The sequence below is a fragment of the Acanthochromis polyacanthus genome, chromosome 14 (genome assembly GCF_021347895.1).
Source record: "Acanthochromis polyacanthus isolate Apoly-LR-REF ecotype Palm Island chromosome 14, KAUST_Apoly_ChrSc, whole genome shotgun sequence".
Lineage (NCBI taxonomy): Eukaryota > Metazoa > Chordata > Actinopteri > Pomacentridae > Acanthochromis > Acanthochromis polyacanthus.
Window position 1 is genome coordinate 19,281,934 of NC_067126.1, and position 24,528 is coordinate 19,306,461.

General features: G+C 39.1%; 1 protein-coding gene across 17 annotated transcripts in view; it reads left to right on the forward strand.

Annotated features, from left to right (window-relative positions):
- The window catches only part of tns1b (tensin 1b), a 213,304-nt gene extending 196,176 nt beyond the window's left edge, over positions 1–17,128 (forward strand). For 14 of the 17 annotated variants that reach the window (XM_051958597.1, XM_051958608.1, XM_051958602.1 and 11 more), the window contains 14 exons: positions 1,198–1,293; positions 1,713–1,739; positions 2,691–2,871; positions 3,166–4,208; positions 5,116–5,202; positions 7,460–7,588; positions 7,823–7,915; positions 10,247–10,324; positions 11,565–11,633; positions 11,815–11,841; positions 12,184–12,352; positions 13,874–13,942; positions 14,143–14,172; positions 14,274–17,128. In XM_051958597.1, the coding sequence (XP_051814557.1) occupies positions 1,198–1,293; positions 1,713–1,739; positions 2,691–2,871; positions 3,166–4,208; positions 5,116–5,202; positions 7,460–7,588; positions 7,823–7,915; positions 10,247–10,324; positions 11,565–11,633; positions 11,815–11,841; positions 12,184–12,352; positions 13,874–13,942; positions 14,143–14,172; positions 14,274–14,412 (2,237 nt within the window). In that variant the 3' untranslated portion in view covers positions 14,413–17,128. The remainder of the gene's footprint in view (positions 1–1,197; positions 1,294–1,712; positions 1,740–2,690; positions 2,872–3,165; positions 4,209–5,115; positions 5,203–7,459; positions 7,589–7,822; positions 7,916–10,246; positions 10,325–11,564; positions 11,634–11,814; positions 11,842–12,183; positions 12,353–13,873; positions 13,943–14,142; positions 14,173–14,273) is intronic. The other 3 variants (XM_051958609.1, XM_051958605.1, XM_051958604.1) reach the window with 2 other exon arrangements.
- Positions 17,129–24,528: the final 7,400 nt, after the last annotated feature.

Consider the following 24,528-nt stretch of genomic DNA (forward strand, 5'->3'; position numbering starts at 1 on the left):
TTGGCATGAGAGCCACACGAGAGCAGCACTTCAGATGAAAAAGTAAACACACTGCAGCTTCTCTGCTCAACAAAATAGAAGCAACATGGAAAATGAGAGCGAAGCACTTTATGAATTAACACTGGGCTCTACACATGCACACAAACACATAGGGACCAGCACACAAATGCACCATTATTGTGAACTCCCACACTCTCAACGGTTGCTGCTCTCAGTGTTGCTGTTGTCATCCGTGTTTGGGTTGCTGTTGCTGCTTTGTTTCACTGCAACCATCACCCTGCCTCCCTGCCCTCCCCCTACCAGTCTTGAAGCAGCCATTTACGTCTTGTCCTTTGATAATGGCAATATGTTTCTATAGCCTGAAGGTTTTTTTTTTTAACCACAATGATTGTCTGTGTTCATGCTGGATGGGAAAAAGGAGTAGTTGGTGTTGTAATGGCAGGGTAGAAGTAAAAGACAGGTTCATAAAATGGAAAAAGGCACTCAGAATTAAACATATTCAGTCAAGATAATTATAGTAATACAGAACTAATGACTGACTAAGGCTGTGGTGGCGACACACTCCACTCCTCATCTTTCCCTCCAGTGTTAATAAAGCAGAGACTGTGTCAAAGCTCCTTCGATTTCATGGATGTGAAGATCTTTTTGGCAATAGATGCTTTAAAGAAATACTCTAATGTTAGTATCGCAAATACAGCCGAGACTATATAAAACTAAAGCAAGTTTGGAGTCAACAAACGTGAATGGAAAAAACAACTGTGTCCTTTGAGTCCAGTTTGACCCAGCTCTGCTTTGATGCGAACTCATGTTGGACACACCTCATCCTGCTGATGCTAGAGTGAGGTTTGTTGTGATTGGTCACATGCATGTTTTGCCCCTCCATCAGAGCATGAGGCATGGACACACCCATCTGAATATGTCCTTTGTCAATCCATGTAGATATGAAACTGTGTCTTGACAGCTTTTTACCTGGTTGGATTTGAATGTCAAGAGGTTAACACAAAACTGACTTTTTTTTTTTTTAAAAGAGACATGTCAGATTGAAAATAAATGGATGTTATGACAGCTGTTGCAATACACTGTCATTTTTGTCATAAAGGTAGGAATTCATTGTTAGACTGTGTCAACAGGTAGCAGCTGTCAAGATGTCTGTGTTATATGATGCTGTGTGGTGACAACTGTCCGATTTCTCTTCAGGTCGGTCCCCTCCTGGTCTCGCCAAGACTCCACTGTCAGCTCTGGGTTTGAAGCCCCACAACCCAGCAGAGATTCTGCTCAATCAAACAGGCACAGGTTGGTTGTGGCTCTTTTCATAATACATTTAGCGGTCAGTCTGTCAGCTGAAATATGTTAAGGCAGGAGCTAAATGTGAGGCAATTTGCTGCTGCTTTGTATGTTCAAAGTAGTTTACAGTTTAAACTTTGGAAAAAAATATATTTAAGTATGAGGTCAGCTGATAAACATGATAATTAAATTACAGATGGGGCATTAGCCAGCAAAAAGCCTCTCAACCTTTAGACTTTCTTGAAAGACTTTCTTTGTATGTGTGTTAATAATATCCTTTGGCATTCCCTGAGAGCCAAACTCCCTATCAACACCAAACTGAATAAATGCAGCTCAGTAGATACACTCTCTCTCCAGCACCCCATCTTGTTTCTTGGTTGTTTTACAATATTTTGTTTCTCTGGATTGTCTCCAATGATGCTCCACAGATGATGAGAGCAGTGAGGGTGAGGAAGGTAAGAGTGCTGCTGCAATGCCGAAGATAATCAACTACATTGAGATTTGAGATTTTAATTTTCTTCACCCCTTTTTTTGAGACATATTCCATCAGTTGTAGCCCACCTACATTCCATGTGTGGAAAATCCATTCCCATTAGTTTTTCTTTCCTGGAAAATTCACAACCACTCTCACAGCCGCATCTGACACTACTACAGCAAATTCATGCTTTCTGCATCCACGTGAATTTAGTCATTCATTTAGGTCTGTGAGGGTGCATGCACCCCAAAATTTGTGAACACACAAACTGCAAGTACTGAAAGCGAGCAGACAGCACATGCGAGAGACTGTGTTTGGAGATTCTCCGCCGTCCACACATAATGATTCATCGCTTAAAAAGTTGTAATTGACATATTTGCTGCTGGACTTTAGAGTTTTGATTTGTACATGCTTTTCAGTCGACTGTGCAGCCAAAGTGCTGAATTCTATAGAAATCCCAAGCTGTGTTCTCCCACTGTGCTCAACACACCTAAGGAATAATCACATTGACATGGTGCCGTACAGCTCAGTCTGTAACGAGCTGCTATACCCTGTAAGAAAAGCAAAGGCACAGGCTCTCCGAAACATCCACACATGTTTTGTGTGTATTTTCTGTCTTTGGTGTGAGGAGCAGTGCAAATTGCCTATGTAGTAGACTGACATGTACCTGTTGTAGTATGAACAGAACATGTCTGTTTGCACTGTCTGCTTGCAAGTCTGCAGTGGACATGCAGAAACCATGAATTGGCCTTTAGTCAAATTATTTCCACTCTTGTGCCACTCGACTATTTCTTTTGGCATTGCATCACCCATGTTGAGAATAATGAAACACTCCACCCCCTAAATTCACAAACCAGAAACCACTGTATTGTCACATGCAACATAAATATGTTGTAAATGCACTAATACACTTTTTTTTTTTCATATACAGCCCCAAGAAGCTATGTAGAGTCTGTGGCGAGGTCAGCGCAGACAGGAGGAGAGCTGCCTGCATCACCTCGGAGCCTTAGCCCACCAGTAGAGACCACAAGCCAGCAGGGAAGTACAAGTCCTACCACCCACACACTGAACCCTCCTTTGTCCAGCAGCAGTCCCATCCAGAGCTCACAGGGGTAAGTAAAACACATAAGACTGCTTCTTTATCCAAGTTTGTATATTGAGAATGAACTGCAAAGAAACAAATGTATGCATTAATACGGATAGAGATTGTACATGGTTCTAGAATTTAAAAAAAAAATTCTTTTAAGGTCAAACATGGTATGTGCTCTGTGAAGACATACTCTGTCAATCATTCAATTCCTAAAAATGCAACAAAACCTCAGATGAAAACCTAAAAAAATGGAAGAAAAATCTGCCCAACAGAGGAAGAGAAGTTGGCTAACAGACTCGTCTTCCCTCTCCCCCAGTGATCACCCCTTACCAGAGAGCAGTGTTAGCACTCCGTCCCAACCCACTACTGATTCTGGGTTCCGCTCCCAGGCTACAGAGAGTGCCTACCCGACTCCCACCCCATCATATCAAGGCCTGAACACTCCCACTTCTTCCTACCTGGATTCCAGCTCTCCAGCCTCTTCCTACCTTGGCGCTACTACCCCCACACTGTCCTACCTTGGTCCTAACACCGTCTTGGGGAGCTATGTAACCTCAGATCCTAGCCCACCCAACTCAGAACCCCCTCAGACCACACTCAGCCATGGAAGTCCTCATGCACAACGCCAGACCAACATCCTTGGCTCCACACAGAGTCCCGTCTCCCAGCAGCTCAGATCTGCAAGTCCAGATCGTCCCGTTATGGGCCAGCAAATGTCACCAGCTAATGGTTTTGAAGTGGGCATGCCAGGTGTCGCCGGGAGTCCCATCCTTGGTCGTCGTCTGTCTCAGGGAGGTCAGAGCAGTCCAGTCCTCAGCAGACAGGCCTTTTTGGGACAGGGGTCTCAGCAAAGCCCAGTTCTGAGCAGACAGCCGTCCCTGGGTCAGCCTATTCAGAGCAGCCCAGTGCTCAGCCGACAGCCATCCCTCACGCACCCTCAAGGCAGTCCAGTGTTGGGCCGTCACCCATCTGTTTCTCAGATGTCGCAGAGAAGCCCCAGTTTAGACCGTCACCCCATGCACAGCGGTTACACCACGCCAGATGAAAGACATGGCAACCTGTCACGACAGAGCAGCTCTTCTGGCTACCAGGGACCTCCCACTCCCTCCTTCCCCATCTCACCTGCAGGCTACCAGGATGGGGGTATGATGGGAACAGGTATGGGTGTCAGGCAGGGGAGCCCAGCCCCTGGTTTCCAACCCCAGCTACCAGAGAAGAGGCGCATGTCAAGCGGCGATAGACCAAATGGAGCGCCGTCCTATGGCACGCTGAATGGGAAGATAATGTCCCCAATGAGTGGAGGAAGCACTCCCAGCTACTTCCACACCCTCTCTGACTTCTCACGGTTCAACATGCCTGGTGAGGTCATATATTTTTTTATTGAATAACACAAGAACAGATTTCGAAATACTGTTTGATTCCTTCCATCCTTTTCTGAAATAGCATGATTCAGATGATGAGGTGGTTTGTCCCAAGGCGACCTCTGATGTGGTGATAGACAGCTTAGACTCTCTTTGAACAGACAGTAGCCTTAGAGTTAGCTTACCATGCTATTTTGAATGCTTCCTTGTTGCACCCACGAAGATTTACCAGCACATTTGTGTATTTGTCGTTTGACATTTAAGTTCAGAAATTTGTTTCATCACCAGATGTATCTCTCTATTTCACAGTACAATGGAGTTTTAAATCTGGTGTTTCTATGCTGGTGCACTGATAGCAATGTATTTTATGTGACAAGCAGTGATCGGTTTGCCAGAACTGAAGAGGGGAGCAGCCCTGTAAAAGAGACAAAGTAGCCTCTGGCAAAAAAAAAAACTTGGGAAGCATCCCTAAAAAGTTTCTGTTGCTCCAGTTGAAAAGCAGTCAACATTTAGATGAAGGATTAGTGTCTAAAAAGGAAAGTGATGGATGGCAGTGACTTACATCATAAGCACGCATCGACAGAGTTTGTGTAATTTTCCTCTCTTCCAGAAGGAGGAGAGAAAAATTTGCGCTACAGGTTTTCACTGAGACTGTTTAAAGCCAGTTTTCAAATGCAAGAATTTCTAGATTTTAGAGTGTTTTTGACTGGGAAAAAAAGGTTTTTGGTGTTTTGAATTACTTCGCATTGCGTTCAACGGCAAGTTTGATGTTTTTAGCTTTCAAGTGTGTTGTCAGTGACACACATTGTCTTTTAGCATACTTTGGTTGATCACAGGTATATCGGCAAGGACAAGGGGATGCATTTCTGTGATGTTCTGTGACATTTTTCTTGTTTTTGTTGCAGATGGAAGCCCCGAGAGCAGGCTGAATGTCAAGTTTGTTCAAGACACGTCCAAATTCTGGTACAAGCCAGACATTTCCAGGGAACAAGGTGAGCTGCTGAAAGAGTTTTCACTTGAATGACGACTACTCTAACAATTCTTAGTTGGGCTTCATCAAATATAGGTCCAAGCGAGTGTAGTTAGTTTTGTTCCCACTGGAAAAAGTTATGATTATATTTATAAACAGTCAACCCAAAACCTGTTTTGAATATAAAACATTCAACTCCATTAGGGTGATACTGAAAAATCTGTAGCTTAAAACGTATTTACATCCTTTGTTCACCGAAGTAAACAGCTGTGCTAGGTAACAAATATAAGTAGAAACTGTATATGTGGCAATATTTTGACCAAAATGATAGTTGTGAACATAAAGATCATATTAATGGACAGAGGAGAGGTGGTTTATAGTACAATGATTAACTACCTTAAAGCATGTGTTTTAGAGTGATGGGACTTGTTTTTCAAAACTGAAGTCATGGTGTTGAATTTCATAGAAGTAAGCCCGAGGACTCTGTGCTATCATCACTTTTGATAAATACACACACACATATGTACAGTGATTATACACATAGACCTGAACACAAAACATGTCTGTTCTTGTGTTTTTGGGCTGTGAGGTCAGTGGCTATTGGGCTGCCTCGTCTGCATTTGCTCATAGCCTGTGTTGGATTATATCATGTTAAACACAAGCACATGCTCAACTGCAATGACATCAGACACACAGAGAGTTTATACTTAGTGCGATGCAGTCCCAGAATGAAAGCCACACCATATGTAGAGAATTAGGGAACATCTGCATGTGTTGCTCATCTCATCCATCTTCCTTCCTTAAACTGTCACATGTGGACAATTTGGGGCATTAAACTAAATAGTGAAGTAAAGACTCTGGAGCTCTTGTCCTTGAACAATGGAGCGTCTGAAGCAAAGTTTCACGTTAGAGGTCGTAGCTTTAATGAAATACAGCCCGACGGCTGTTTTTTAAAGTCGGGGTCAGGACTCATTTCACCTTGCTCTTAGTCGTGCTGTACTTTTGACTTCTTGCTACCCTTTTTCCTTGGCTCACCTTCATCATTTAATGTGCTGACTTTTTCTGACCTGCAAATTCCATCACCCAAATTTAGCTACTGAAATATAAAGAGCTTTTTTATTGCACACACCCTGTCTTGTTTTTTTTGTATTTCTCTATAATACACTTCATTTTGGTAGGGAAAAACTTAAAGAAATAATGTTACTAGGCATGATTAAGTATTATGATGTGTGTTTTTATATACTTTGACTATTACCTGCCAAATGAGTGCAGATTTAAATCAAACTAATATTAGGCTGTAATATAATTCTTTCAATTGCAACATTTATGTGGAAAATTGGAGACAGAACAAAAATAACTGAACAATAACGCTAATGCCAGGATCAGAGTACATGATATTTATGACTGATATAATCTTAGTGTATAAAAGCTGGAGATACCAACTCTGACTTCAATCAGTGGTTTGTGGCTATAGTTTTGAGACATGAGTTTGGGTTTTGTTCCCCGTTGGACCTGACTCACAACTTAAGAACATTCAATTCAATTTTATTATTATAGGGCCAGTTACAATTCAAATTGTCTCTAGAGGCTTTACAGAATCGCTATGAATGAATCCCCACATTGTGCATAGTGATCACTGACCGGTCGATCACAAGGTAGTCCCACCGTGAAACCTGCTCAGCTTTCTTCTTTGTTTTATTCTAAATAAAACAAACATCTTTAACCTACAGATTATAAAAAATACATGAATTTATTAGCTACACATCCACAGAGGTAAAAGATGAAGGAAGACGTTGGATCATTTTCTCAGAGACTTTTATAAAATCAGACTTTCTTTTGCAAATAGAGGAGTCTCCCCCTGCTGGTTGTTTAAGGTTTAAGACACTTTTACAGGGACTTTAGTTATGAGACATTTATGTCCATGCTTTATATACACTCTAAAAACTGGGTGAGGTAGACACTGTGTCAGATAAGATCGTTATATATACCATGAGGAGGTGCCGTGAACCAGCTAGCGAGGGTGTTTTGAGGCACTGCTCTTCTTTAGGCTGCTACAATCAGCATGCTAATGTGATCACAGTCACAATGCTCATGTTGAGCTGCAGTGTTTCTTATTTTAGGGTATTTTCCTTCAGTCTGCGAGTACGTTATCATCAAGTATCGGACAGATGAAATGCCTCACTTGATGATGTTGCTAAATTAAACGTCACAGGATCGAAAAACTCTTCCAAGTTATTAACGCTGAAGAATGAAGTCACTGAATGCCCACTGTGTTACAGCTATCAACCTGCTGAGAGAGAGGGAGCCTGGAGCCTTTGTTATCCGGGACAGTCATTCGTTCAGAGGGGCGTATGGTTTGGCTATGAAGGTGGCCTCTCCTCCACCCTCCGCACATCAGAGCAAGAAAGGTAGGGGGCCGAATGATGGGTTACATGAATGGTTACTTCAAAGCACTTACAAATGCAACAAGTATTCAGTTTGACTAACCTGGTGTTTAGCGTCTTTGTCCTTGTTTTGGTCTTAGGTCAGCCTGGCGACAGAATTAGATTTAATATCTTAATACCAAAGATATGAGGTGATGTCTCTGTGTTAATCAGCTGTGTATTACACTCCCTCCCTCCTGTCCCTGTCTCCCGCTGCAGGTGACATCACCAATGAACTGGTGAGGCACTTCCTGATTGAGAGCAGCCCTAAAGGAGTGAAGCTGAAAGGTTGCCCCAACGAGCCGTACTTCGGTTAGTGGAAGCCATCGAGCTGCTTTCTCATTTCTAAGACACACACACACATGCACACACTGACAGCTCGTTAATGTCATAATGAGTTTGCAGGAAAAGTCCAACATGTGTACTTTCCCTGTTTGTGCCTGCCTGAGCGTCAGTCAAAGATCTGCGCCCCTTTCCAAGTTCTGAAACGTCTAATCCTGCTGTAATTACAGTATTGACTGAAGTGATCTAACTCATGTTCTCCCTACTAATTACACTGCAGAGCTGTATGACGTGTGTGTCAGTGTTTTTGTATTCATGTACCGAATGCTCCTCGTCTGCCAAATCCAAAATGGGGCAAACTTCTGCTAACTTTTGTCTTGCTTCCTGTTTCTTCCTTGCCTCCTGTCTTTAGACTATAACTCAGTTTATCACTCTTCTCCTTCTGTGTAGTTGCTGCTTGTATTTAAAAATACCAAAACGGACAGAACTTTTTTTTTTTAAATTACTGTGATTTCTTTACCATTTATCACTAACAAACCACATGAACCCAAAACCAAAGAGAATGAAATTATGATGCTGTTAAAAAATCAATTTAGTGTTGAGCTTCTGAAATACAGTGTTTGCTTCAGTGTTAGGGTTTAATATATTCCAGATTTCACCGGAATCAGGAATCGAGAAAAATTGTGGCCTGTAACCGGGAACCAGGAATTTCATATCAGCATAGGTCTTGGTCTTCATGGAGTGGTAAAGAACAATAGGAGTAAAGACAGATAATAGATAAAGCAATTTCTTTTTTCAAAGCTTATCTTTATTTGACATTTGCAGAACACTAGTTACACAATGGTGGAAATGCAGGCACTTTAGGAAAAGTTAGAACTTCAATAAAACATGTCTTTGGTCTGTTTAGTTACCACGTATAGTATACTACCTACAAAGCACAGCAATGCAAAGGCTTTACCTAGTTCTTCTTTGTCTTGTTCTTCTTTGCCTGAAAGTAGTTCGTTCAAAGCCTTATCCTCAAGTCTTGATTTGATTTTGGTCACAAAATTCCCAGCAGAGGAGAAGCTTCATTCTGACTCAGCTGAGGTCGGTGGTGCAGTTAACATTGCCTGGTATAGGAATTTCAAATTGGAAGTGCGTTTCTTGTTGGAGTAAAAAAGTCTCAACTCTACACTGATATTGGGTCCTGCGAATCTTGTGAGGTTGATGCTTTTTAGGCTCCTTGCTTGATCACTTTATGTCCACATCATGAACCAACTTCATATCCTACACAAGCTCTCCTGTTGAGATCCCAGCCATCGACAAGATCTTAGAACATTTCTTGCGCTTAGCGTTATCCCCACCTTCTAAATGATGCGTTTGCCTACTGCAAATGAAGTAGGCTCAAACAGGTGATGCATCTGGTCAAGAGCCCATTTCTTACAAAGCTGACCAAATGTATTCGAGATGTCACAGGGTGTCTGTTTGCAACTTTTCACAAATGTTTTATCAATTTTTTTAATATTATATATACATTATATATTTATTAATATAATGGTGAAACATTGATGCTACTTCAAAGTAACAATTTTACAATCGAAAAGAAACTTAAAGGACATTAAATGTTAGATCTTACTTGTCTCCATTTTTGGTACTTTCTTACTTGCAAAATGAAACGAGCACATGCCTGATTTTTTTTTTTTTTTTTGCCATTCCCAGATACCATGATTCCAATTTACATATGGGAACTGAGAATTTCCAGTTTTAGAATTAAACCCTATTCAGTGTAGACTGAGACATATTTTGAAATTGACCATGATCAAAAGTTAGTAATTTCAGCTGATATTCTGTTATTGCTATTTTTTACTGAAGTATTTTTAATTGAAAAAAGAAAATACCTGAAATAATTTGGACCATGGCCCTTTACTACAGGTCCTTACCACATACATTCTTTTCCTCACTTTCCTATCTTCTTCTCGCCACTATCCTGTCAATAAAACTGAAAAGGGCCAAAAAAGATAAAGACACTTGATCATTTCTCCAGAGAAGAATTGCTAACGTACAGCATGCTACAGAATCTCAGTGCACTGGTTGTTATAGACAGACGTAAGGGTTAAGCACAAGAATAAACTCCATCTTTGCACATTTCTTGACAGACAACCATATTTTTATTCAAATGGACACTTACTAATTAAAGCAACAGGAATTTCATGCAGTTTTGCTATTTTAACAACATTACTGGAATTGTTTACTGATCCTGGTACAAAGTAGTTTAAAAAGTACTATGAGCATGGAAGGTAACGGGGTAAAATAAAGATAAATATCACATTTTTAAAAAATGTGTAAAGAGTACAAATGCTTGTTTTTGACTGTGTTTGGCAGGTTGTCTCTCTGCATTGGTCTACCAACATGCTATCACACCACTGGCCCTGCCCTGCAAACTACTCATCCCCACCACAGGTATGTGCATCCAAGTGTGTGTCCAGGAACATTTCTGCATTTTTAAAAGGCTTGCTGTGTTATTTCTGACTGAGTCTACTACAGATGTAAGTTGAAATGGTGCACTGTTAGAGAAGTAGTCAAGTCAAAATCAAAGTCAGCTTTATTGTCAGTTTTTCAATATGTACGTGACAGACCAAGGATCCAAATGACCTTACTCTCTTTGTGCAGCGGTGGACATTAAACACTGTACACAAAACAGGTTCTAAGTTTTAAAAATAATAATTATAATATAAATATAGAAAAATAATATGGAAAAATAAAGAAATACTAAGATTTAAAAAAAATTAAGAGGCAAAAAGTAAGTGAATTAAGAACTAGAAAGCAAAAATCAGGTAAACTAAGGAATCAAAACTAGGACTAAGTAACAGTAAGGACTTCGAAAAGCAGAACTGAGTCAAATATTAGCATGACCATGAGATAAAGTGGCATAGCAGATATAGTGCAGGTAGCTTACTGTGACCAAAACTGATCTGCAGTGTACATGTGAATGTAAAAAAAGAGACTACTGCTGATATTTCTGATATGTTATAATACACGTTAAATAAAACTTGATTGGGATATTGCCAGTTTTCATGTTCAGAAAATCTAAATGTGACCCAGTTGCCCTGCATGTAAAAGTAATTTGCTCCAGGCATTTGCATCTTTGATTGTTTTAAATGCTAAGTGCCACATGGTTTAGAACAGATTACAATAACTATCCTTATTGCAGGTTGATGTACACTACCGTTCACAAGTTTGGGGTCACCCATACAATTTCATGCTTTTCATGAAAACTCACACTTTTATTCATGTGCTAACATAATTGCACAACCAGTTAGCCTTTCAACACCATTAGCTAACACAATGTAGTATTAGAACAGAGGAGTGATGGTTGGTGGAAATGTTCCTCTGTACCCATATGTAGATATTTCATTAAAAATCGATTGTTTGAAGCTAGAATAGTCATTTACCACATTGACAATGTCTGGACTGTATTTCTGATAAATTTAATGTTATCTTCATTGTAAAAAAAAAAAAAAAAAGATTTTCTTTCAAAAATAGGACATTTCTAAGTGACCCCAAACTTTTGAACAGTAGTAAATAATATTAATGAAAATGAAATAATGATGAAAACTAAACGTGTCCCTCTACAGCTCCTACAAGAGTCCTAACTCGAAGCATTATACTGTAAACGTCCTCTATCATTTGTTTTATGTAGATCTCATTGAGGAAGCACCGGAGGTCGTACCAACAAACCCACTGACTGAAAGGCTGAAACAAGGAGCAGGTAAAACTTCACCTCCTTCTCAGTATTATAAGTCCTCTCATCTAATGCTAGTTTTACTTTGTGATATTCCAACATAGTCAGTCCAGCCCTGAGACTGTAGGACTTTATTGACAACATCAGTAATGTGTCCTGAATAATCTTATTGACCTATTCTAACAACATGACATCCTTGTTACCCCAGTGCAGAGGGCCCCTGCTGATTCCCATGGTAAACCCTGAGCATTTTCATTTGGAAACCTATATCTGGAATGTGCATCTTTTATGTTTGTTGTCTGTCTGCGTATGTTGTCATCTGCACAAATTAAGACAAATATTGAATATCGCTCAATTCCTTCAGAAATGTCTCTTAACAATACTGTCCAGCTTCTGGTCCATAACAGGCAGAATGTTTTATGTGGAATGACTTGAATGGAATTCTTTCTAAAAACGCCAGCTTTGTTCCAGAAAGCATGCTGTCGAATGAGAAGAGGTCAATCTTATTGCATGAAGAGGTCATTGACGATTGTGTTTGACACATGTAATCCAACTGGAACATCTGCTCTCTTCCCAGCATGCAATGTCCTCTACATCAACTCAGTGGAGATGGAATCCCTGACGGGCCCTCAGGCTGTTGCCAAGGCCATATCTGAGACACTGGCTGCTGCTTCTCCACCTACTGCCACCGTCGTGCACTTCAAGGTGTCTTCACAAGGCATCACGCTCACTGACAACCAGAGGAAGTAAGTCTGACTCCCGCCTGTGCTTGCCAACATGATGAGATATTTGAAGAGTGTTTCACGAGTGTAAACACGGCGTGGCATCTGGAGATCTTGCTGCAGACGTATTTTAAGAGATGGCTCAACACAGCTTAAGACAAATGTGTTTTGGAAGGGCAGGTTTCGACATGAGTCACTGCACACGATCAGAGCAATAAACAGCACAGAACTGAAGGATTAGGGCCTCTAGATGTTATTTACTACAGTTCTTCAACTTCTTCTTTGTGTCGAGTGTCAAGTAAATTCCAAAAGATACGTCTGTATCGCCAGAATTATTATCTAAACCAAAATTGGAAGAAATAGCGTAATAACATTTCCAAAACATGAATATGGGATATGGAATACTGGATTGGAATTATGGTTTGGATAAATTAGATCTAAAACTTGAAACAAAGAGTGAAACAACTGCAGGCCTGCTTTTGGCCCACCCTGTATATAAGTCCTATTAAACTTCAAGGAAAACAAGCAGTCACAAAGCATCTCACACACTGATATATGTCACAAAGCACAGTACAGTAGGTCATCTGTGTTTTGGAAGCACATAGAGCCCAATACACAGATATAAAACGCAGGAAAAGAGACTGTAAATGTGAAAATACACTAGCGGTTGTGTTCATAGGTGAACAGCGTGAGTAAAACATGGCCTAAATAGATGACGTCACACAAAGGTTTCCTGCAGAGCAATTTCGAAGTTCAAGATGATGGTTCCAGCTGTCACCATTCGGGGAGTGTCTGACTCCTCATAAGACTGATGCCATATCTTCTGAGTGTACCAAGGTTCTTGTGACTCGTGAATATTGTCATAAAGTTGGACATGTTAACATGGGGGTCTGTGGGGATTGAGTTTCTTTTGGAGCCAGCCTCAAGTTGCCATTCGAGGAACTGTTTTTGGCACTTAGCGTCATTTTTCAGCCCCAAAAATTGCTGCCTGTGTCAGATGCATGACTTAGAAATGTAGTCCCTTTCTATGTAGATGTCAAACTTGCATCTAGTGAGCTGGAAAAAGACTCCTGGTGAAACTGCAGTCAGAATCCTGGATCACTATTGAATTAAAATCAGTGTATGGACACAACAGTCCTCACTAAATTTGAGAGAAGGTTGTTAAAAGTTTCATCCATCCATCCTTTATCTATTCACCGTTTTATCCTCATTAGGGTCGCTGGGGGGGCTCGAGTCCATCCTAGCTGACTTAGGATGAAGGCAGGGGTCACCAGTCTGTCACAAGACAAACAATCACATTCATGCCTCAGTGAACTGTGTTTTTTTATCTTCTAGCTGCACGGCGAACATGCTAACCACCAAACCACTGTGTAGCTCTTGTTTAAAGATCATGTTGACCAAATGGATTTATGTAACCAGTGGCTGTGTGCTTACCTCCAGATTAAACTAATATTGTCCACTATAAAGTGTCTGCAACTCTACACAAAGCACATATTACCTTGCGTGGTGTGTTTTCAATCTCTGTGCCGTTTGCTTCTTTTATAGGCTTTTCTTCCGACGCCACTACCCTACCAACACTGTCACATTCTGCGATATCGACCCTCAGGACAGAAAGTGAGTACAGGGAGAAAAGAAATCAACTTATAAGTGGCCTGTTGTAGCTAATTCAAATGTGAGATTGATGACTTTCAAGAGATTTAAATAAATAAAGGAAAGCTCAAATCTCTTGCTGTCCTTGACCTCTATTCTTTCAATCCAGATTTTGCTCTTTTTAAGACGTTAACTTTAGCTTTTTTTTAATCAAATCTTTTCAGATGGAGCAAGCCTGAGGGTGTTTCAGCCAAGTAAGTCAACCTTCTGTAGCTGGTGCTTCTATTAAATGTGATTTTACTGTTGTCTTCAACTTCACATTCTTTGAAATAAATCTCGAACATTGACTTTCCAGGATGTTTGGGTTTGTGGCGCGTAAGCAGGGAAGCACAACAGACAACGTCAGCCACCTCTTCGCTGAGCTGGACCCAGACCAGCCTGCCAGCGCCATCGTCAACTTCGTCTCGAAGATGATCGCCGCGCAGAAGCGATGAGGGCTGTCAGCAAAAAAACAAACCCTGGCGCTTTTTTTAAAAAACTGACTTTGGTTATTTTCTTTCCTTTTAACCACAGACACTTTCTGTTTTGGACAATTTAGCATTTGGTTTTACACGTCACCTTATTTTTCCTGCTCTTTTACATTTAAGCAGACGTGTGTGTGTGTGTGTCTGTGTGTGCGGTTGTGGATGGAAGAAAATGAAAGAGAACGCGACAGAGAGTGTGCAGTGTGCAGTGTGCTTGTGCGGCTTGCATGCATGTGCTTTTATTCTTGGACGGACTCCAGAACGGACCAGAGGAAGTGCAGGATGGGGTGTGGCTGTGTGTGACAGCGGGACGGGAGGTGATTGAATCTCCCTGGCAGGGTAACTCATGAACAGGAAGGGGGAATGACATTGTGCGTGCAAATGTTATTTTTTTTAGTGATTGTTTCATTTTTGTTTTTTTAAAAAAAGAAGAAGTCAAGTAGTGTGACGAAAAGGTGGATTGTAAATCTATCAGGCTTTTGACTGGTCAACCAAAGATTTTAAAAAAGTAGTCAGGGCGTGTATAGTGTGCCACTGTCGGAGGGTTGGAAGTATTCTTTTGTAAAACAAATATGGCTGCTTAATCAAAAATACTGTTAAAACTATTTCACTCTGTATGTACTGATACTGTAGGTCAATTCTGCACCTACGCCACCTTGCAAAAAGTCTTGTTGGACGCTTTTGCAGCTGGTGAGGTCTGTGTAAATATTCTAGATTGCTTTTTGAGTAGGACTGTTATAGATGACATTTGGTGCCTGACTTTGTTTCCTAAATGCAGAGCTTTTTAAGAAAAAGAACATCAAACTCATCCACGCTGTCTTAAATATGCAACTAGCCAAACTTGTTAATTAGTTTGTTCTCCAGGTCCTTCCCTGCTCAGTGTAGTAGCGTAGCTAAAGACGCAACTGGTGTTGTTCCTCTGAAATGTAGCTAGAATCTGAAGATATCGGCTAAATCTCAACAGTGAGGAGGCCACTGAAACATTGCATCCACACCGTCTCGCGATTGTTTCTATCAGACAAGCAAAGAGGAGTCCCTGTTTGCCACCATCCTCTGTTCAGTCTCATAGCCACAGTGTGTTACTCATGACTGAAGGGCCGAGAGTACATTTGTGAGGACAATCTTTCTAGAAAGGTCTTGTCCTACTATACTGCTCTTCAGTTTTCTCTGTTGAAAGTTTCCGTCAATAGAAAGAAGCTCTTTGCGTCAGCCAGCCAAAACTGTTAACACTCAACCTACCCAAAAGTAAGCTATACATATAAATATACATATATAGAAATATATATATATATATATAAACTTCCAAACAGTGACTTAAGATATTTATTTTTTTGCTTTGTTGCTCTATGTTATCTTGTATACATGTATTATAAAGTATACATCAAGATTACTGAAAGCGAGAAGAGAAGATTGCTTTTATTTTGGCTAAAGTCAAGTGCGTTGACGTATATAAGGTGTAAAGTGTGTGCATTTAAAGATGTATCACTGTTTTTGAATGTTTTTTCACAGCATTATGTTCTTTTGTTAACATTCTTGTTTTCTTGGGGAGCCTTTTTGATTTTTTTTTTTTAGAGAGAGGAAATATTTTGTATGAAAGATTGTTGTTACTTAAGTCCAAATTGGAGTTATCCTAAAGTTATGCCAACACAATTGTTTTATTAACTTAAACCTGCCTAGAAAATACATTGTCCAAGTTTAGCACTTAAATGTTGAAGTATTATCCGTGTGTTTCTACTTGTCAGAAGAGAAGTTTTGGATCTTGACAGGCCCATTTCATGTCATTGCATGCGTAGCTGCAGACTTACTAGTTCCTTAAGTGAAATCCCACATGGCCTCAGAATAGCTCTGGAGTTTGTGGTGGGAAAGCCAAGTTAGTGCAGTAAGTAGCTGCTGCCCTCATGTGGTGTAGAAAAATCACTACAAAGAAGCCACTTCTATTCTAATACAGTGTTTTAGCTGTGTTTATGCCACGTCGGACGTTTGAGTTCAAATAAATTCATCACTGAGGAAACAAACTTTAAAAGAACTGTAATGGTAATAGCAATATCATTGTCTTGACAAATTAGTTTTGCTTTTGCATTTTAAATCCTAGTCGAGGAATGAGCAGTTTAAATGACACATCCCTCATATAACCCTGATGCAGAAGAACTGGCTGCCAGCATGATGTAAAATAAACAAGGGTTAGTTTGGGCTCCTACATTAACTCAAATGTATCTCTTTAAAAAAACACAGCACTTACAGGGCTTTTATATTTGACTAGAATGTTCCATTATTTATTAGCAGGAGCTTGCATGCTCAAATTAAATGGTAACCTTAACGCTGCTGCCTAATCTGTACACAAGTCTTATTCAAAGCAGCCTTTTCTTGAAAGATGCCCATAGGTAGTTATTGGGACTGTGTCTACTCAGCTTGTAAGAAGAAAAACAAACACTATATTTTTGCCTACAAAATGCTTGTTGGGCTAAAAGGACTTCCTAAACTTCAAACTGAATGTTAGCCATTTGTTTGCCAAGATGGAAACTCCAGTGGCATCTGCCCACTTTGACAGATCTGTCTGGACTGTAGAATGTGTGTGAATGAGCTACTATGCCTGTATAGAGCTTTGTCATTTCTGGTTTGCTAAATTGTATGGCTTTTATTATTTCTGATGGAAAAAAAAACACATTAAAAAGCAGTACAAATCAAAGGGGATATCAGCTTGTTCTTTCAACAATGAAGCAGTTTAGCATTGCTGTTTAGAAATGATAGTTTTTAGTTTTTTTTCTGTTAGTGTTTGCTGTGTGTATTCAATTTGGGTAGCACTTTATAATAACTATACACTATTAAGCATTAGTTAAGCATTGGTTAAGCATAATTTCAGCATTAGTTAATCCTTAAATCCTCATGAACTCATCATGAATTCACCATTAGTAATGCATTACAAAGCATTAGTAAAGACAGTTTTAAATGTTCAACCAACACATTATTAAGCATTAGTTGAACATTAGTAAAGTGCTTAATTCATCGTTAACTCATCATTTGTAACTAATTAGTTATACGTGCTTAATCATGAATTCATGATCTGTATGGCATTTATTATGCATTACTAAGCACTTAATAAATCCGGTTAAAAATGTTTTGTTGCTCATTGATAATCTCAGTTGTTACTACTTTATAAAGGGTTAGCAACTGTGTTAGTATATGATTTACAAACACATATTCATACTCAATGAATAACTTATTAATGCGGTTACTACTCATGAGTTAAGTATATTCCGTGAGCCCATCTAAAGTGAGGACTATCTATGCTTTATAAAGCATTTATAAATGACACAGAAGCAAAGATATACAAAGTGTCAGTTTTATTGGTCCCAAACAATACAAGCTCTTTTAAATACTCACTTTAAACAAATACAATCTATAAAATTTCAAGTAAACTTGACAAATATCTTCAAATAACAACAGTCTGTGATCGTATAAAATAGAAAAATAAAATACAAGCTCTTTTAAATACACACTTTGCAATCCTTAACATTTCAAGTAAACTGGTGAACTATCTCTTCAGGGCACACACACACCAGATGTAAGTGGCTGCCTGATTCTGGGATTCCGCCATTGCATTTCAATGGTGTGCCCTTGAAGTGCACAAAGTGCTTTACAGTAAAACAAATATACCGTTTTCAAATATTGCAAGATAACACGAGATAATTTCTGCAACCTGTTTGCCTCTACGATCAGCTGCCATCTTCCCAGCGTGATATGGCTCTCTCTCCGACTTCCGCATTTCAGAAAAATTAAAAAAAAAAAACCCGCGCGGTCTCGCTCTCCAGAACCGCGGATGAGGCTGGGACTGGTAGGACTCTCTGGGATTTTGGAGCATGCGCACTAGCATTTTTGACGGTAAAAGCATGCGCAGTAGCGTCCTACACGTCCCAGAGTCCTACAAGTCCCAGCCTCCTCCGCGGTTCTGGAGAGCGAGACCGCGCGGGTTTTTTTAATTTTTCTGAAATGCGGAAGTCGGAGAGAGAGCCATATCACGCTGGGGAGATGGCAGCTGATCGTAGAGGCAAACAGGTTGCAGAAATTATCTAGTGTTATCTTGCAATATTTGAAAACGGTATATTTGTTTTACTGTAAAGCACTTTGTGCACTTCAAGGGCACACCATTGAAATGCACTGGCGGAATCCCAGAATCAGGCAGCCACTTACATCTGGTGTGTGTGCCCTGAAGAGATAGTTCACCAGTTTACTTGAAATGTTAAGGATTGCAAAGTGTGTATTTAAAGAGCTTGTATTTTATTTTTCTATTTTATACGATCACAGACTGTTGTTATTTGAACATATTTGTCAAGTTTACTTGAAATTTTATAGATTGTATTTGTTTAAAGTGTGTATTTGAAAGAGCTTGTATTGTTTGGGACCAATAAAACTGACACTTTGTATGTCTTTGCTTCTGTGTCATTTATAAATGCTTTATAAAGCATAGATAGTCCTCACTTTAGATGGGCTCACGGAATATACTTAACTAATGAGTAGTAACCGCATTAATAAGTTATTCATTGAGGATGAATATGTGTTTGTAAATCATATACTAACACAGTTGCTAACCCTTTATAAAGTAGTAACAACTGAGGTTATCAATGAGCAACAAAACATTTTTAACCGGATTTATTAAGTGCTTAGTAATGCATAATAAATGCCATACAGATCATGAATTCATGATTAATTAAGCACGTATAACTAATTAGTTACAAATGATGAGTTAACGATGAATTAAGCGCTTTACTAATGTTCAACTAATGCTTAATAATGTGTTGGTTGAACATTTAAAACTGTCTTTACTAATGCTTTGTAATGCATTACTAATGGTGAATTCATGATGAGTTCATGAGGATTTAAGGATTAACTAATGCTGAAATTATGCTTAACCAATGCTTAACTAATGCTTAATAGTGTATAGTTATTATAAAGTGTTACCTAAATTGGTTTTGAACTTCAGTCGTTAGGTATTTTACCAGATATATACTACTGTTCAAAAGTTTGGGGTCACCCAGACAATTTCATGTTTTCCATGAAAGCTCACACTTTTATACATGTGCTAAGATAATTGCACAAGGGTTTTCTAATTATCACTTAGCCTTTCAACACCATTAGCTAACACAATGTAGCATTAGAACACAGGAGTGATGGTTGCTGGGAATGGGGCTCTGCACCCCTATGTAGATGTTCCATTAAAAAATCTGTAATTTCCAGCTATAATAGTCATTTACCACATTGACAATGTCTAGACTGTATATCTGATTAATTGAATGTCATCTTGATTGAATAAAAACTGCTTTTCTTTCAAAAATAAGGACATTTCTAAATTACCCCAAACCTTTGAATGGTCGTGCATATTTGGTGGTGATTTGTCAAAAGATTTTAAAGCAATTTGTCATTCAGATTAGGTTAGCTAGGACATAAAGAATGCAGTCACTTCAGACTATTGCTATAAAACTAAAAAAACAAACAAGGAGTACCACGCATGCACAGGGAGAACATGCAAACTCCATGCAGAAAGATTCCGGGAAGGCCGGGACGTGACTGAGATCGTCTAGCTGCAAGGCGAAAGCACTAACCACTACGTCACTGTGCAGCCTGCATCCAATTTGACGAAAGGAAAGATGCATATAGAGACTAATCAAATAAAGATGAACCTGTAACTGCTGGCAAAAAAAAAAAAAAAAAAAAAAACTGCTACTACAGTGTACTGATTTAGGAGCATCAAAACTTTTGGAAACGAGATTACAGTTTTTGATTGTATTTTTTTGAATGTGCAAAAACTCAAAACATGTCACTTTGCCCTTTGTAGCTACTGATGGGCAAAAATCTGGTTAACCTAAATGTAATAGGTACAATACTGAGTGAGGCAATATATTCCAAAGTGATGGAAACTATGTAACAGTGTTTAAAAAAAGATTTTTAAAATTGTATTATTATTATTATTATTATTATTATTGGTTTTATTGCACGTATTTTTCATTATTTACAAATGACTTTTCTATTGAAATACACAGGCCTGTCTATCTTCACCTCCTGGGATCATTGCTAGGGCAATCTTATGACATCACATCTTTACTCTATAAAAGTTTGAATTGTAATCGTAAAATTTTATGGACAGCAATTTTCTGTACCCAAACGGGGTTAATAAAATTATGAAAAATGCAGACGTTTAAAATGAGCAGGCTATAGGAATGTGACACCATAAAACCCTCTTTGAACAGTGCCATTCATATTATTTCAATGATGTCATAAGTTAGCGTTTTCCCCAGGCCTGAGAATTCCAGACTCGTAAAACAAAAGCAAATAAAAATCATGGTTGAGAAATCTAGATGTTTGACAAAGCCCTTGAATATCTCAGTAGCCAAAATTAACTATGAGAGTAAATAAAAATTTAAAATGAGACATTGATACATCCAAATTATGTGGTATATCAGTACTGCCAAATTTAGGACTTGCGAATGTATCTCAAATACAAAGAGCACTGAAATTTTTTATTTTTTTTAAAAATGTATTTATTTTGATGGGGCAGTGAACAAGATTGTAATAAATAAGCCGGATTCCAATACAGGTTTACAGACATATAAAAGTAATATAGCAAAACAAAGACAATGATGATAGATTAATTCTGGCTGGGTTAAACCTACCCTAAAGTACGATTATTACTCCATCAAGGAATGTGGTAAAGTTATATGATGATCAGAGTATGTTTGTCTGTCTGTCTGTCTGTCTGTGCGCAACATTAGTAAAAAACAGATTAACGGATTTGGATCAAATTTTCATGGAAGATCAGAAATGACAAGGACCAACTGATTAGATTTCGGCAGTGATGCAGCTTACAGTCTGGATCCACGGATTTGTTCAACATTTCTGTATCATTGTGAGCTAGCGGCACGGCGTCACTGTAACAATGACAACAAGTGAACACTAAGTCAACTGCCTGCTGACGATCGCATAATTACAGTCCTACTACAAATCCACTGCTGTGGACTTATTGGGACTGATCCATCGGAAATCATACAAGGACGGAGCAGCCTTGGCGGAGTACTGCTCTCTGAGTGCTTTTTTTGTTTTAGTAAAGTGATTTCTAGCCAGAGCCTGTGAAAAAGTGTTTATAAAGTGCCTGATTTTCTCAATGTTCACAAGTTTGACTGTTAATCAGCCATGCCTTATACTGTCTCTTAAAACTGACACAGGTGGAGCTTTCTCTGATAGGTAAAGTATTCCAGTTTGTGCAAACTGTAATAGATAAGGTATTCTGTGCAGAGGACTTTGTACATTTTATGCCACAATTACCCCAGATAGCTGACCTTACCATTTCTCTTTTTGTTAATATCCCCCAGGGGCAGTGGGGCTGTCCCATTCATAGACATATATATTAAGCAAGCACTTTTAAATAGTTTGAAATTCTCAAGGCTTAGGAATTGATATTTCCTTACAATTGCACAATGATGGAATGAATGTGGCTTGATGGCTTTTTAATTTTTTGTTTATAAAGCTGTTCAATAAGATGACTAAGATTTAGTGTGAGAATCAGGTTTTTTTTATTAAATTTGGGTTCCTAACTAAAAATCAGCAGTTTGCAAATCCACAAAGAAACACCCGAGGCTTCCTTATTTCTATGAATGCAAAGCACACTGGACGGCTAGAGGCATTCATGGAAATAACCTCCTTAAAAGACAACCTCAGCAGCATCAGTATAAATAAAGGAGCAGCTGAGCAATATTTTTAGAAAATGCACCAGTAGCATCCAGTGGCATCAGAACACCACCTGACTTATCACGGTATAATCATAGACTGCAAAACATATTTTCAACATAATTTACTGCATGTATTGAACTATTATAAAACTTGTTCATTTCTTTTAGAAGATTATTTAACAGCAATGTTAAAATTCAAATAAAATTACCTTTGTCAAAGGCCTAATGTGTAGACTTTGTAAAGAAAACAGCAGGAGGTCTGATCATCATTTCCAAAGCTGTGTATAAGGTGAACGCTGCCTTCAGGTCTGAAAAGTGAAGTCAGTGTAGAACTACTTTGAACTTTAGTCTAATTCTTTCTAACAGCCAACAGGAGGCGACTAATCTAGATACAAATAAATGTGAGATTGTGCAGAAGTCTCTCAGAAAATGACTGAACTTCTCACTTGATTTGTTAACTTTATGGATTCTGCCACTAGTTCCACGTCTCCTTCAATACAGTCTGATGTTCATTCTGTGAATTCTGGTTCTATTTAGGGCTGCACAGTGGTTGGTGGTTAGCACTGTTGCCTTGCAGCTTGAAGATCCTCGGTTCATGTCCCTGCCTGGGCCTTGGATCTTTCTTCATGCACTGTGCATGGGTGAGTTTTTTTTCTGGATACTCCAGCTTCCTCCCACGGTCCAAAAACATGCTGAAGTTAATTGGTGACTCTAAATTGTCCGAAGGTGTGAATGTGAGTGTGATTGTCTCTATGTGTAGTCCTGTGATAGACCGGTGACCTGTCCAGGGTGTCCCCTGCCTTCACCCTAAGTCAGCTTGGATAGACTCCAGCCCCCCATGACCCTAATGAGGATAAAGCAGTGTATAGATAATGGATAGATCGACAGATGGTTCTATTTGGGAAAAGAAAAAAGATAAATCACGGCAATTTTTAAGGTGGGTTCACTTTATGATTGGCAAGTCACTACAGTACCAGCAGGCAAAGAATCCTTCGGTTCACCAGTCAGATTTACCCCATGCTCATGAAGTCTGTCATCAAAAGAGCAAGATGGACTGTTTAATCTATGCTACATAGACATGAGCATTCTCTCACTGACAAATAAAATGCTAATCCTTAGCAGGGCAGTATTTACTGTGTTCATCATCTTAGGTTTGTGTGCTAGCATGGAGACGTTTTGTTAATATTCAAATGATTTATTCCAGGGTGACAATGGATGTTATTACTAAATGTCATGGCAAACTATCCAGTAGTTTGATAACAGACATTTGAATTTAGACCAGAATAATGTTCTGAGTTACAGTGCCAACCGTTGAGGCACTCCAAAGATGTCACAGCTCCAGAGATAAACAGACACGAAGCAGAAAAGTAAGTCATCTTTATTTTTGCAATTTAATATCAGGTTGAAATTACAGAGGAGCCCCTTGGCATGGAATCTGATTAACAACTAAAAATACTGTGCTGGAACAGGGGCGGATCCAGATTAATTTTAGTTGGGGGGCACAGGAGGGTACAACAGATATTTTGGGGGGCCACCGAAAAGTTGTAAGAAAAAATGAAAGCTGCTACCGACCTCTCACTTTTACAAAGTATTTTTCATGCTTTTTTGGCTCTTTAACCCAGTAGGAAAGCTGTATATGACCTTTTCATTTTGGACTGTTAACATTCAAATTATGATGGACTTGTTTCCTTGTTTCCGTGAATTACAACATCATTAGCTGCAGCATCTGCCTGTTATGTAAAACTAGTAAGCTCAACGACAGTATCCTGAGGGCAATTAAGTGACAAATATTTTGCAAGAACAGCACTATATACAACCCTGTTAATTTCCACTTCTTAGAATGTTTACTGACAATTATCACACCTAAAATAAGAAATAATATTCTGTACTTTTAACAACTAGTCCTCAGCTGTATACCAGAAACATCATATGGTTCTATATGCTAATCAGTCTAAATTAAAATGAGTGCTACCCAATACACAGTGAACAACAACAATCTGTGCCCTTGATCTGTGGTAAAATAAACTACATATTCTGTGCCGTACTGTAAATTTTAAAATACAGTAAGTAGCACTCTATACATTTAACAGTAAACCTGAGAACAATAATAAAATGTAGCAATACTCTATATTCTTAAGTCATTTAATAGTTCACAGCTCAGCAAACATCATAGTGTTCTGCACAGAAATCACAAAAAGCTGCTCTCACTAATCTTTCACAGTGAGCAGATGTTCTTGTGTTGCAGGTACATGTTCCAGACGTGGCCATCGAACAGGCCGGGGGGTCTGGCACCGACTATTTCCAAGAGCACCTCCTCTTTTTCCATTCTTCATATGGGATGGAAATAAAGTAACGTTGGTTTAGCACG